Source organism: Pteropus alecto, unplaced genomic scaffold (genome assembly GCF_000325575.1).
Source record: "Pteropus alecto unplaced genomic scaffold, ASM32557v1 scaffold124, whole genome shotgun sequence".
In the NCBI taxonomy this organism is placed as follows: Eukaryota; Metazoa; Chordata; class Mammalia; order Chiroptera; family Pteropodidae; genus Pteropus; species Pteropus alecto.
In genome coordinates, this window is record NW_006435779.1 from 2,262,366 (window position 1) to 2,277,038 (window position 14,673).

General features: G+C 38.9%; 2 protein-coding genes across 4 annotated transcripts in view; one reads left to right on the top strand and one right to left on the bottom strand.

Annotated features, from left to right (window-relative positions):
- GZF1 (GDNF inducible zinc finger protein 1) overlaps positions 1-9,703 on the top strand; it is a 10,255-nt gene extending 552 nt beyond the window's left edge. The window contains exons 2-6 of one of the 2 annotated variants that reach the window (XM_015589019.2): positions 1,635-3,010; positions 4,410-4,504; positions 6,044-6,211; positions 6,972-7,129; positions 7,549-9,703. In XM_015589019.2, the coding sequence (XP_015444505.1) occupies positions 1,653-3,010; positions 4,410-4,504; positions 6,044-6,211; positions 6,972-7,129; positions 7,549-7,746 (1,977 nt within the window). In that variant the 5' untranslated portion in view covers positions 1,635-1,652 and the 3' untranslated portion in view covers positions 7,747-9,703. Of the gene's footprint in view, positions 1-1,634; positions 3,011-4,409; positions 4,505-6,043; positions 6,212-6,971; positions 7,130-7,502 lie in introns of both variants that reach the window. The other variant, XM_006911448.3, reaches the window with a different exon arrangement.
- A 1,748-nt stretch (positions 9,704-11,451) lies between these two features.
- The window catches only part of NAPB (NSF attachment protein beta), a 37,663-nt gene continuing 34,441 nt past the window's right edge, over positions 11,452-14,673 (bottom strand). For both annotated transcript variants that reach the window (XM_015588997.2, XM_006911450.3), the window contains one exon: positions 11,452-14,430. In XM_015588997.2, the coding sequence (XP_015444483.1) occupies positions 14,320-14,430 (111 nt within the window). In that variant the 3' untranslated portion in view covers positions 11,452-14,319. The remainder of the gene's footprint in view (positions 14,431-14,673) is intronic.

The window sequence follows — 14,673 nt, forward strand, 5'->3', positions numbered from 1 at the left end:
TGGGAAATCGTGTTCAGAAACCACATTATTGACTCCAAAGTTACTAACGCCTGCCCAAGGGCCGGGTCAGCAGAAGTTTGGGGAAGTGCAGGGCCGCTTGCGAGTATGGAATCAGGCTAAGAGAGCCATCTTCAGCCATTTCTCCCAAGGCTGGGGCTGGAATCAGTGACAGTCCATGGACTAGTGTTCCGGTGCTCCTCCACACCCCCGTAGCCTTGACTTAGGTTTGGTCAGTATTTTCAGTTTACTGTGGAGTCTCCTTCAGGTGACACTGCTCAGGCCTTGTAGATGTCGTTTTTACAGTTAATTCTCAAAGGGCAGTCGTTTCTCACGTTGGGGGGTGGTGGTTGTAGCGAGCCAGTTCTAGCCTTGGGTATCATGGATGGGGACTGGAGAAGTGGGGAGAGGTGAGACTAGTTTTCAAGGAAGATGAAGAAAGTTCTCTAGACAGTTGAGTCTGAGGTGACATCTAAGATCTGGCTAAAGGATGTTGTAAGGAAGGTGGGCACTTTGGATGGATGGGTGGAGATTTAGGAAGAGGAAGGGAGATTCAAGAGTAGAAGCTCCGAGTCGAATCTTAGGAGAAAGTACATATTCAGGGAGTCTGAGGTGAGAGGAGAGCCAGCAAAGCAGAAGAAATGCTGGTACGGGGTACCATGGAAAACAAGGAGAGGAGACCTCAAGGTGGGGTGAGGGTGAAATCTGCAGTGGCCACAGCTATGGGCAGATCTAGGGAGCAAAAGCAACTCTTTGCCTTTGGCAAGGCTGAAATAAGAGGTGCTGAGCATTTTCGATTGTGAGTCCAGAGCCCATCGTGCCCAGGTTCAAGTCCTAACTCAACCACTTACAGTTACTTTGTTTGTTCCTTTCTCATCTGTGAAATGAGTTAATAACAGCACCCAGTTAATGAGAAGCTGATAACAACTAGCTAACAAGTCTCAGGTATGGCTGTAAGCCTTTGTCATATTTGTAGTCACTGAAGCCTCACAACCGCCTTCCAGCCTTCTACAAAGGAGCAAACTAAGGTTCATAGAAGTTACTTGCTCAGGGTAACACAGGTTTTAAAAGCGTTGAACTTGCATTACTTCAGTAGATTAACAGTAATTCAAATTATGAGGTATTTAGGGGTGTTGGAAATGGCCATGTATTTTGAGCTACTTTTCCATGAAGTTTTTTCTATGGTAAGTAGTCATTTATTATTTGGTTTTCAAAGGCAGACGTGATTCTCTAAGGTTTGCTTCCAGATAGTGGTAGCCATGTGTTTTAATTGTTTTGTTTCTGGATCAAAAACTAGACATTAACGGCCATAAATTATTATAGTTTTGGCTCTGTATCTATAAGCGTATTAGAAAATGACCTAGATAAATAAATTACTGCTTTAATGTATTTCATTAATCATAATTTTAATCATTTATGTTTATCCTTGGGGAAAATCTTAGTAATGCTATTTTTCATGCAAATATTTTCTAATTAAGGTACATCAGGACTTCAGAAAACAGCTAATAAGTGAGGTGTGATTTGAATCTTTACGTGAGAAAAGTTAGGTTTAGGTTGTTAATCAATAATCTTCATACTTTTTAAGTCTTTCACTTCATTAGTTGCTCATGCACAAAATAATTCTTTTGTTTTCAAAGCTTTTGGAAAGAAGAAACATGGAAAGTGGTGCAGTTCTGCTGGAATCTAAATCCTCACCAGTTAACCTTTTGCATGAAATGCATCAGCTACGCCTTCTGGGTCACTTGTGTGATGTGACTGTCAGTGTGGAATACCAGGGTGTTCGTGAAGAATTTATGGCCCATAAGGCAGTGCTGGCAGCCACCAGCAAGTTTTTTAAGGAAATGTTCCTTAATGAGAAGACTATGGATGGTACTAGGACTAATGTCTACTTAAATGAAGTGCAAGTTGTTGACTTTGCTTCATTTCTTGAGTTTGTCTATACTGCAAAGGTACAGGTGGAAGAAGATCGGGTACAGCGAATGCTGGAAATGGCTGAAAAGCTAAAATGTTTGGACTTATCGGAAACTTGTTTTCAATTAAAGAAACAGATGTTAGAGTCAGTACTTTTGGAGTTGCAAAATTTCTCTGAGTCTCAGGAGGCAGAAGGGAGCAATGATTCTCCAGTAGGTGTTGCTTATGATGCTAGGGCAAGTACAGCTGTGGATAGTCCTCTCACCAACGGCCTTAGGGGCTCCTCAGAGCCCCCAGTACGGAGAATCAGCAATGGCACATTGCCAAGTATGCCCCCAAGGAAGTCCAAGGAGAAATCAGATAAAAAGAAAGATGTAGTTAAGGCTCCCTACCCTAAAATCAGAAGAGCTAGTGGAAGGCTGGCTGGCAGAAAGGTATTTGTGGAAATTCCTAAAAAGAAATACACAAGAAGACTCCGAGAGCAGCAGAAAAGTGCTGAGGATGATGCGGGAGACTACAGGTGTCTCCAGGATCCCAGCCGGGACACTGTGGGAACAGAGATGGAGCCAGTGACAAAAAATGAGGATTGCAGTGCTGAGGTGGAGGTGGAGGAGGTGCTGCAGAAGTCAGGGCTGGGAGAGGACGAGGATGAAGAGGACGAGGAAGGGGAGAAGAGAAAGAGCAACTTTAAGTGCACTACCTGTGAAAAGGCCTTTCTGTACGAGAAGAGCTTCCTAAAGCACATCAGGCACCACCACGGAGTGGCCACTGAGGTGGTTCACCGCTGTGACACCTGTGGACAGACCTTCGCCAACCGTTGCAACTTGAAGAGCCACCAGCGCCACGTGCACAGCAGCGAGCGCCACTTCCCATGTGAGCTTTGTGGGAAGAAATTCAAGAGGAAGAAGGATGTCAAGCGGCATGTGGTACAGGTCCATGAAGGGGGTGGTGAGCGGCACCAGTGCCAGCAGTGCGGCAAGGGCCTGAGCTCCAAGACAGCCCTGCGGCTCCACGAGCGGACACACACAGGCCATAAGCCCTACGGCTGCACCGAGTGTGAAGCCAAGTTCTCACAGCCTTCGGCACTGAAGACCCACATGAGGTATGTGCACTTGTCTCCAGCTTACTGGTGTGGGAAACAGCAGAGACCCTCTGAAAATATTTTTTCAAGGATGTAGCTTATTAATTTTCTTGAAATGCATATCAGAAATTGAGGTAGTTCTAGGATTTGGACTAGTGTAGCTACCTCTCTAGAGATTTCACTTCATAACTTGTTCTAAAAGTTGGGGAGCTATTTTGAGACATCTTGAATTCTTTCTGGGTAGAGATGCTATGAGATGGTTTTATTCTACACTACACAAATCCTTTAGTGTTCCTACAGGCCTCAGTCCAATGAGGACCTCCCAGCTCCTGCTGTCCACAGTTGCAGCACGGAAGCCTGGATACAGAACCAGGGCGGCAGAGGGCTGCTGAACATGCCAGGCCCCGCAGGTCTCATCTGAGGTGTACTGCAGGTCAGGTCTCTCTCCTACTTCCAGAGCAGCTTTTGGGCATACACTTCCTGCCACACCTGAAGCTTATTACCTTTATTTTTCCTTTCCTGACTTTGTTTAGAACTTGGGCCTGTTACCATCTAAGTCCCACAGTCTCATTAAAGACCTCAGTGAGATGTCATTTAGGGCTTTAGGACACTTCTCTGGTCATCTTTTCATTTTCTGGGCTTGGAAATTGTGCCATTGGTTAGTCTGTACTCTAGCATTAGCATGGACAGTGTTTTCTGTAGATGAGTGACATTGTTTTTAAATGTTTCCTTACGGTGCTCAGTATTTATACTTCAAATCCAGACAAGCAGTTTTCTACCATATTCTACATCTGCACTCAAACTTGGACCAGTCTTTGGGGTGGTAGCATGATATTCATCTTTTTACCCTATATAACAAGTTTGAAAACTTGGCTTAGAAAGTGCTCAGTAAATCACTGTTGGCATCTACTTCATACTAGTTGTGAAATTAAAATGCTTATGCCTTTTATGCATTTTCAGAAACCAGGTTTCTTCAGCATTTTGAGAGCAGTTCTTTCTAGACTGGTTATGTCATACATATTAGGAAATGATAGTAAAATTTTTCATGTGGCTCTTAATCAATAATAGTTCCTAAGGTGTTTTGTGGTTGATTAGTCTGAATAAGGAAACTTTACAGATATTACACAGTGCTGTTTAGTGTTTTAAAAAATATGTAAGTGTGGTCTCTGGCTACACAGGCCATACAGCATAAACCCTGTGGCAAGTGTGGGTGGACATTGAGTCTTAATGGGGAAATGTATTAGTCTTTTGGCCTTGTGCAGACACAGATTTGAGGATGGAGATTATGGACCTCTTCACCTCCAGTCATTCTCATTAAGTCTCATGGAATAAATTATCTTTGTAGCCTAGAGTGGAAATTGTATTGCAAAGCGAGGTTTGAAATACATCCTAAGTTATCATCTGAATGTTGTACTTTCAGAATTCATACAGGGGAAAAACCTTTTGTCTGTGATGAATGTGGTGCAAGATTCACTCAGAACCACATGCTGATTTATCATAAAAGGTGTCACACAGGTAAATACTCCTGCTGTTGTGATTCAATGTCTTTCCTAGCTGTGAAAGGAAACTGCAATTTATTAGTTTAGAAGTTGATATCTACCAAAGTGGTGCAGGTTAAGCCATGATTTACCTTTCCCATGTAGAAGGTGAGCAGAAATGAATAAAATCTTCCCACTGCTTCTAGTACCGATGTGCTTGGGGTGATAGCCTCTTACACGCTAGAGAGTAGGAACTGGCATGTGGGCCTTATGTATGAAAAGGTATGAAACAGTTCCTATTGTTTTATCCCCAAATTCCATTTTCAGGAATCTGTCCTAAAGAAATTATTCAGAATATGGGAAAAGCTATGTGCTATTTTCCTTCTTCTTGCTATTTCTAACAACCCACAAGAAAACCTGATTGTCTAACAATAGTCATTCGGTAAACACCCTCTCTTGGCTTACTCCCTGGCCATTTGGGATGAGGGCTCTTGAACGTTATGAGAAACACCTGTTCTTGGATGTTGACTTGAAAATGCACAATTAAACTTACAGATAATCCCAACTATACTGAACACCTGCACAGAAGACTAGAAAATAAATTGTCATATGATGTATTAAGGTGGTAGAATTATCTCATTTCTGTTTTCCAAAATTGTTGTGATATTATATGAGAAAGAAAATTTAAGTTAGCTTTATTCTGATACAACAGTGACAGAAAACCCTGTTATTTATGACAGGTATACAGAATTTGTATACTGTAGTTATGCTAAGCCAGTTCCTTCTTATTTGCTTGTACTTTTAAATTTTTGCTTCTAAGTACAGTCATATGATCCTCAAGTTCACATTTAATGATGTGAATTACTAGACTGTAAAATGAACAGAATTGGTGTCTAATGGATGCTAGGGGGTTTAAGTGAAATCAGGTCACACTAAAGGAGTAAGTTAGAATCAGTCATTTGATGAAATATTAATCTATTCAGATTTTGTTAAAGCTAGTATTTTAATTTTGGTATTTGTGAAATCAGAGGTACAGCTAATAATCAGATGAGTCTTGATTTGTGAAATTAAAAGGTTCAAACTACACAATGTGATGGTGTTATTTAAAGATTTTTTTCTTGTCCTGTAATCCAATCCAAATTGCGGGAGCTGCCACTTTAGAATAGTTATGCACATATAGCCAATGTAAACTCCTTTCAAAAGGGACTTTTTTCCTGCTAAAGATCCACAGAGTGCTTCTTAGAAAGAAAAAAATAACAATTTCTCCAAACAAGTTGTACAATTACTTTGTTTGGAATGACAGGAATTTCCAAAATGTGAACTGGCTGAATGATCTCTTTATTCTAGTCTAGCAGAACCTTTCTTGGGATTTCCAAGCATATTTAACACCAACTTTCAGCAAGTAGCAAGCATCTTACATGAATAGATGTTTTATGATAGTTAACTAGAAAATGTAATATGCTACTCGCCAAGGTGCTTTTGAGTTCGTATGGATGAGTTTTAGAGTGTGGACCCACTCTTTGTGTGTTCTAGTGCCTGTATCATTTCTAACTTTTTGTTTCATCTTTTTATGTAGGTGAAAGACCTTTTATGTGTGAAACATGTGGCAAGAGTTTTGCTTCTAAGGAGTATTTAAAACATCACAATAGAATCCATACTGGATCCAAACCCTTTAAATGTGAAGTTTGTTTTAGGACTTTTGCCCAGCGGAATTCACTTTACCAGCATATTAAAGTCCATACAGGTATGGCTGGCATGTTACCAGAGAAAGGAGTTCAGTGTGGCAAGAAAAATATCCCAAAGGTTTTTGACTTATTAGAAAATTTGGATTTTAGCTTTAAGAAAAACCGTTAGCCAAACTTTGTATGTCTTAATAGCATTAAAAAAAATTTTGAGTTTCTAGTTTCTGGCTCTGAGAAACTTTCTAAATAGGTATGGATGTGTGAACATTTTATCATTTTCAGATTAGCATTAGGGATTATCTATACATATTAATATATATACACATTGATGCAAATTCAGTTGTACTTGGAATTTTATATTCCATTACTGTGGAAAATAGGTGAAATTTCTGTAGATATAATGCCAGCTGCAGGTATAGATTTTGGCCTTTTTTTCTGGTGTAAGCCATAAGCTCTTGGTATTAATGTATTCCTGCTTTCCAAAAATTCATGTTAAGCCAGTTCACTTTTACGAGATACCTACATGAGTACCTGTCTTCACTACCTGAAAAAAGCATAACATGAACTTTCAGAAAGTAGTGGGGACACTCTTCACTTCATGCCATTTTGGCTTATAAAGGGTTTCATGGGAACACTTAGATCAGGAAAACCTGTATAGAGGTAGTAGATTTGTACCTATCAGTTGACCCTTGACTCATTCCCAGCAAAAACCTCCTTATGGTGACACTTTCCAGTGGTTTACAAATAGCATCATTCCAGACTGTATTCGGAATTAAATACAGCAGGCTAAAGAGATCAACCAGTTTTCTTCTCTTGTCTCAGGAGAACGCCCCTATTGTTGTGACCAGTGTGGCAAGCAGTTCACCCAGCTGAACGCTCTCCAGCGCCACCATCGGATCCACACGGGAGAGAAGCCGTTCATGTGTAATGCGTGTGGACGGACATTTACTGACAAGTCCACTCTCCGGCGGCATACCTCAGTAAGCAACAGTATGGCTTAAGAATGACAAATTGCTGGTCCCTACGTATGCATAACCCTAGACAGTCAGAAATGCCTGTCATTCCATAAGGTGGTTATAGAAGACAAATAACAGGTATTTCTTTGGGTTTTCTATGCAGTGAGCACATTCAGTGTGAAGGAAGTGGAGAACCAATCTCTGATAAACATTCATAGCAACAGTGGTAATAGATGCTTGACAATTAGTGAAAGGAGTTGCTACAGTAGAAACTTAAGTTGAAGAGAGACTATTGTTTTAAAAGATGTACTTATTAATAAGTAGCAAAAATTGGAAAATTTACAGATATTTGTTCAAAGACACATTCAGTTACTTTTGTTTTGTGTTTGATTTGTAGATACATGATAAGAATACTCCATGGAAGTCTTTCCTTGTTATTGTAGATGGCTCACCCAAGAATGATGAAGGACACAAGACTGAACAGCCTGATGAAGAATATGCACCATCTAAACTTTCAGAAAAATTGCTGTCTTTTGCAGAAAATGGCCATTTTCACAACCTGGCCACAGTCCAAGGCAGCGTACCTACTGTTCATGAGAACAGTTCTGCAGACACAGCCTGCAAGTCAGATAATTCTATAGTGTCCCAGGATGCTTTGCTGGCTACCACCATCAGTGAGCTTAGCGAGCTGACTCCACAGACAGACTCGATGCCCACACAACTTCATTCTTTGGCCAGCATGGAATAAGAGCTTCAAGTCATTTGCCAAGCAGGTCCCATCCTGTGTCTTTTGTTAGCTGTATGCAAGATAATGCAAGCAAAGAGGTGGGCAAGAATGGCTTCTGCAGATTTTTCTAAATTTCTGATAACTTGCACGTTTTTATCAAAAGCATTTTTAAAGCTTTCCCTTAAAACTCCTGATCTGCATGACCTTAGCTACACTTTATCAACAAAACAAGGCAATTAACATAACCTCACTTAATTCTGGTATAGGCTGCCTTATGCATTAATCATTCTAATGCTTGATTATCTTGATGTTTATGAAGTTTGGACAACTGTTTACTTTGATAGTAGAGTATACAGCATTGATCCAGCTTGTGAAATTGCTGTCAATGGTCTCCCAGGTCTTTTAGCTTGCCTTATACTTCCATGTGGGTTTATTTCTCTGGTACCTTTAAGGTATTTTTCTGCTGAGCTGAAATAAAACTGGGGCCGTGTATTTTCAGCTGTTTCTTCCCTGTCAATTGAAGCAAATCAGATTTGCTCCAGGGACCCTTGAATGGGACTGAAGAAATGAATTACTGCATCACCCTCCACTGCCCCACCCCCCAACTAAAAAAACATTGACAAACACTTGCATAATAGCTTAGTATAACATCTACTCACAAGCACATATGCAGCTATGAAATTTGTCATAAAATAGCTTTCTAAATGAAATGTGGCTGTTTAGTTTTCATTCCTAAAAATCTGATAAGGTAAAAGCTGTCCTACCAAAGATTTTAGCAGCAAACAGTACAGTATTTTTTTGCAAAAGTGTGAAAAATTAAGCAAGAGGCTTAAGAACACTTCAAACATTGTGTAGTCATTCACAAGTAGCAATGAGGTGATCGTGACATATCTTAGAGCACAGTATTAGTATTTTTGCCTGGTTTTTCTAACTTAATTTCTGTAACTTAGAAACCCAAACTTTCTCATTTTTACATCAAGAGCTAGAAACAGGTAATTGCTGCATATTTGTTTTCTTGGGAGCATTTGAGAATATGGAAGGGACCAAAAACCTTGGCACACTCATTGTTGATTATGCCTTAAAAGTAGATTGTGAAGAACCAGTAACTTTTGTCTTAAATGCACCTTTGGCTGTCTCATGCTGGAAATAGTACTCAGAATGAATTTGCAATGAATGAAAAGATAATTCTGCTGTATTTGCTAAGCCTGATTCTTGGTTTCAGTGGCTTTTGTATGTTGTGTGCTTATGGAATGCTTTGACTCACATGTAACCCTTAACATATTAATTTAAAAAGAACCTTGAAGAATTATTTTGTTCACCAGTTTTTCCTACATCTTAATTTATTGAACTTACTGTGAACACTTTCATTTTCTAAGAAAAAGGTACTTTATCCGTAAGTTCCAAGATGAAGACATAGCTACATTATATCAGAAACTAAAGAGGGAAAGACTTTCTTTGTAAGTGCTTATTTTAGTTTTTAACATGTTACATACTAAAGCCACTATAAGATGTTTTAGGTGCTGTTAACATGTTTCACACCTGCTCTTGAAGACAGCAATATTGAACTACTTCAAATTCAGTTAAAACATATCCTAGTTGTGTTTACAGGACAAAAAAAAAATAGTGACTGTCACACACCATTTTATTCTTGGTTAGAGAATGAACTTGACAGCTGATTTACTGTGTCATGGAGTAAAGTCATCTTAATGAGAAGGAATTTAAATAGATTATTTTGTTACTGGAAGAATTTTTGTCTTGAATTTGTTTCTTTAGAAATTCTACAAAAAATCGTTTAATCTGTTAATAAATGTTTGCTTTGTAAAAGTTTTACAAGTCTAAGTTTATTTCTATTAAAATTTACATTGAAACAAGTATAATTTCCTTAATTTCATGGATAATGAAGTTTAAAATCAAGGTCTACAGTGCTAGGATTATTCTATTTTGATATAACTGTATGGAATGCACATGTATTCTTCAGAAGTGTGAAAGGCCTGGTGATACGAAAGGGACCTCTGCTTATGTAGAAGTAACCTGTGTAGCTGGTGCTGTGGAGTAAGTGGACTGGTTTCTTCAATGTCATGTTAAAATTTGCATCACACAGACTTCTCTAATATATCTATTTCTCTACTTCCTGAGAAGTAAGGCTGTCCCTGAGAACAGAAATTTGAAAACCCTATAGAAGGGTTTTGTGGGATATCTCCCCCTATCTCAATCCCAGTACTCCCAGAGTGAAATCAAGGCTACCCTCTCACTATGACAGTCCTAAATCCATGATTAGAAGTACCGTTTGTTGCTGGCACTGCTTCTTCTAGAGTATCAACAAAGGTGATTGAGGAGGTAATTTAGTGCCTTCCAATCATTTTGTGGGAAATAGTCTCAACCTGAACACCAAGGAGCGCTGTCTTTGGTTTTACTAAAACCTTTGTTTCATAGTTTGAAGAAAAAAAAAAAAAAGGCCATGTGGTGTGGAAAGACTAATAAAAGTGATTTTAACAGAAATGGGGTTTTGCTATAGATGATAATCCAAACCAACAAATTTGAGTATGAGTTATAACTTAATTCTAACCTATTAAATTTTATACCTTGTCAGTGTCACACAGGGATTTTTTGAGACCAAATGAGTACTTGTCCCTTTAAACCTGACAGTGTGAAATCTGAAGTGAATATTATTTCAGTGGGGGTGAGAATACTCATGTGAAGGGCCATTTGTTCATATGTACCTAGAATGAGGGCAGATGTGACTAAGGCTACAAATACGGGTCAGAGGGCCACCTAGCACGTCACTCAGGCCAAGCCCCAGAAACCACCCACTTACCTTTGCCAATCTGTACAGGGACTCTTAACCAAGGCTGGCAAAACCAAGTTTTTAAGACACCATAGTGGCTTCTTTCTGTTAGGAAATGATCATTCTGAGGTAATTAACCTTGAATGATCAAGAACTTTCCAGAATTCCTAGGTTGGGATGGCCTGTTCTACTGTTCATTTTTCAAAATTTTGCTTTGAGTTATCTTTAAGTTGTGAATGTGCTCACAGACCTGAACACTGTTCTCTGACAGGATGAGCCAGCCTGCACTACCATACATGACACCTTCTTCCTCCATAGAACTTGTAGCCTCAGTGGGCATTGGGCTTGACCCTCACCAGGGGCACATGCCAACCCTGTACAGACATCTGCAAAGTTAAATGCTCACACTGCCAAGAGAGTTGAGTGGCTTCAGGGTTTCTCACCCTACCCCACCCACCAAATACCTAACAGTCTTCTCGGAACCAATCTTTCCTCAACTTTGCAAGTGACTGTAGCCTAAAGGATGCAAGCAACATTCCTTAACAAGGCAGAAGGAAGTGATGAAAATGTGAGGCTTGCAGAATCATGGTGCAAACTTAGTGGACTGCATCAACAGAGTATAACCAGGGTTCTTTCATAAACCCTCAGCTTGCAAAACCATTATAGTGCCCTGAATTTCCACCAAGTAATAGTGATTTTAACAGTCAAACTCATGCTTGGATGGATGTTCAAAGAGCCTAGAGAATATTAATGCCCATTGCCTTAATAGGAACAACTTCAAGAAAAGGAAGCTACTCTTGATCTGTGTAAATTTAGCTGGGAAGACCCATCAAAATATTACTCATAATTTCCACTTTATTTACTGAACAGGCTCACATAAAACATACTCTTTTCTGCTAAGGTAGATTTATCATCACATGGTTAGTTTTCATAATACAATCCTCTGCCTGAGAGCGTTAGAAAGGAGAACACCATAGTGACTGACTCAGAACTTCACAGGCAGGAACCTGTGCACGCATCATAGGTGGTGGGTAACATGCTGTTGTGCCAAACCCTCCAAAGCCATAAAGGTTTGCATTTGGATATTCTAAATACACAGTATCAGAGGAAACAATAAATGCACACACTTTGGTTACAGTGACACCATCACACATGATCATGACTGCAAAAATACCATTTTCAAATAAAAAAGGAACTCACACAAGCTATAAAAATGTTGCCACAAAAAGCAAAGCTTTCCTGTAAGAAATTTTAACTGACTTTGACTATGAACTAACCCCAGATTTGTTAAAATACAATAATTAACATAAACAGTCACTAAATTTTGTTCATAAATAACATTCTATAAATCCTGAGAACCTAGCTTAGCCTTCCGAGTCATGGTTCTACCCTATGTTTGCTGATGGGACATTTCAAGGAAGTAAGTTTGGATCCTGCTAATGGAACATTTTCCCTCTCATTTTCTTTTTATATTCTAGTAGATCTGTTCTAGCCATTACAGTTATTTTTACTCTTTTGTGTGAAATAATAACATTCTTAACACAGTGTTATTTCAATATAAACAAGTAAGTCTCTGATGGACATAAAATATTGTCAATACTATTTTTAAAAATCATAACTCTTTTTCAGACAGGGGTTTCTTAGGGGATAATGAGAAAAGCTAAACGGAATTGCCTTAAAAGAAATCATTTGGTTTTTATGTGGTCAGACCAACAGATTCTTTTAACCAGAAGAAACAAACTTTCTAGCCTAGTGATGAAAGAAGCATGCAGACTGGCTAGGATTTAAATGCTCTCCAGAAGGGACAGACTTATGGCTAGAGGACACTGGCTACAAAATCACTTCCTATGCCTCACTTTCACAAAAGTGCATTTGGGAAAAACTTTTCATGAAAGTGCATTTGGCTGGTTGTGGAATAGATTAGGTAAAGCAACAAAAACCCACTTTTCTTTCTGTAATATTTGCATAAGAGACTCCAACAGGAAATAAAAGTATCAAATGGGCTCCATCCCAAATTGTACTGTAAGTGATAGCCAGCTTTCTTTTAAGAACCTCTGACCTTTTAAAGAAGAAAGAAATTCTCATCAGATTCCAAGGCCCAACACTAGAGTGTCCATGTCTTCTGGTCCATTCCTTCTACCCTCAACCAACACTGTGACACCACTAACCTTCCTCTCCATCAGTCCACTTTCCACACATTACGCCAAACTACAGCCAGGGAATCCTCATAGCCACAATGAGAAAGCACAATGAGGCCTCAGCTGGCCTTTTTCAGCTTCCTTTCTTGCTACTTTCTCAGACTGACCTAGTCACCATCCCCAAACCTTCCTCCTTGCTGAGCCCTTGGTCTGGGCATGCACACTCTACTTCTGCCCAACCAAAGTCACCGAACCCAGGTGAAGGGCATCCAAAAATGAAAACACCTTTTCAATTTAAGTTACTATCATACATAACATGGGAAAATTCATCACTTGTCATTAATGACAGCAGCACAATTTAGAATGAAACACAAGCTATGTCTGGCAACAAATGCAAATCAAACATAAATCATTTAAGCCTAAAAATATGCATACAGGAGATTCAAGAAATAAGACCATGTCTAAAGTACAATGTCAGCATATAATATAATGGATAAAGGTCAAGTTCATAAATCAATAGAGCACATGTTATGTAAACCAAAATAAAAGAATAGAATTCAAACACACAAGCTAAAACAATTCCATCAGCTAAGAGGAAAGGCCCCTCTCTCGGAAGCTAGTTGGAACTCTTTGCTAGTCGGAGGCATACAGTAAAAACCTCTACCATATTTACCCTACCTGACCCATTATGTTCAATAAATAATTTAGATCTTTCAGCCCTGAAGAGGATTTACATGACTGGAGCATAGAGGGTACCATCTCAATGTGGGAAGGTGCATAAACATGAAAGTAAAAAAAAGGGATGTACCAGTTAAAACTGTGAATATAAAGAAAGGAATTTTCACCCCAACTAAAAGTGAAAACTATGTCCAAGAAAAAAAAATCCGTTTCTTATAGATCTTATATGTGTAAGTAAGTACAAAGCAGTCAAACCCACTTTTACGTTCATCTATATACATAAGCAAGCACTGCCAGGAAGCTCCCTTTTTTCACAATGAAGTTTTCACATGCGTGTTAGCATACGGAACAATATCAAAAGCAAAAAAAAAACTGGTCACCAGAACCATCAAAAGAATCACAAGATAACAAAAATTTTTCAATAAGGAAAGTCATAAACTCATTCCTAATGATACCACCCTAAACTAAACACATATATTTAGAGAATACTTTCAGATACATATTTCCAGAGAATATGCAAAACACTGATTAGAACAATTAGGATGGGTATTCAAATCTAAGAAAAAGAACATAAAAATATGTGGCAAAATTAAACATGGGCTCTGCAAATATCAAATAAATGGAATAAAACTCTGAAGTAGTTTTCAAAAAACTCTGGGGACTCTGACAAGCATGAAAATTGCCCGTCACATCCAAAATATGCACAGGAGCTTCTCATCCACCTGCTTAACAGTGACACAAACACAGCAAGCCTAAACAACACACACATCATTTTGCTCATGTGCAACAAAATTAAGCCATTAAATAGGCATCCCATAAAGATCACTTGGCCTTAAGACAAAACTAAAGAGGAATTAGCTGCATGCCACAAAGACTTATAAATGTTTCATTTTAGGTCTCCGTCTCCCTCTCCATCCCCTTGGATGGACTTTTTGATACGCAGCAACATGGTAGTAAGCCACTGATCCAGGCGAGATATTGAGTCAAATTCCTTCACCTAGTTTAAGGGAAGAGGTAGAGGAATTAGTCCATGTAAAGACAATTGAAACATAAAACAATGGTACCCCAAGTTGTTTAAATATATACAGTGACAATCCATCAACTTTCTTAATTTAAAACTATTCATTCCAGTTCATAACTTTCTTCATTAAAAATTTTCATTTTTCATTATCCTGTACCTATTTTGATGGAGCTATTGACAAGTCTCTATGCCTTTTATATTGCTCTGTATGTTCATGTG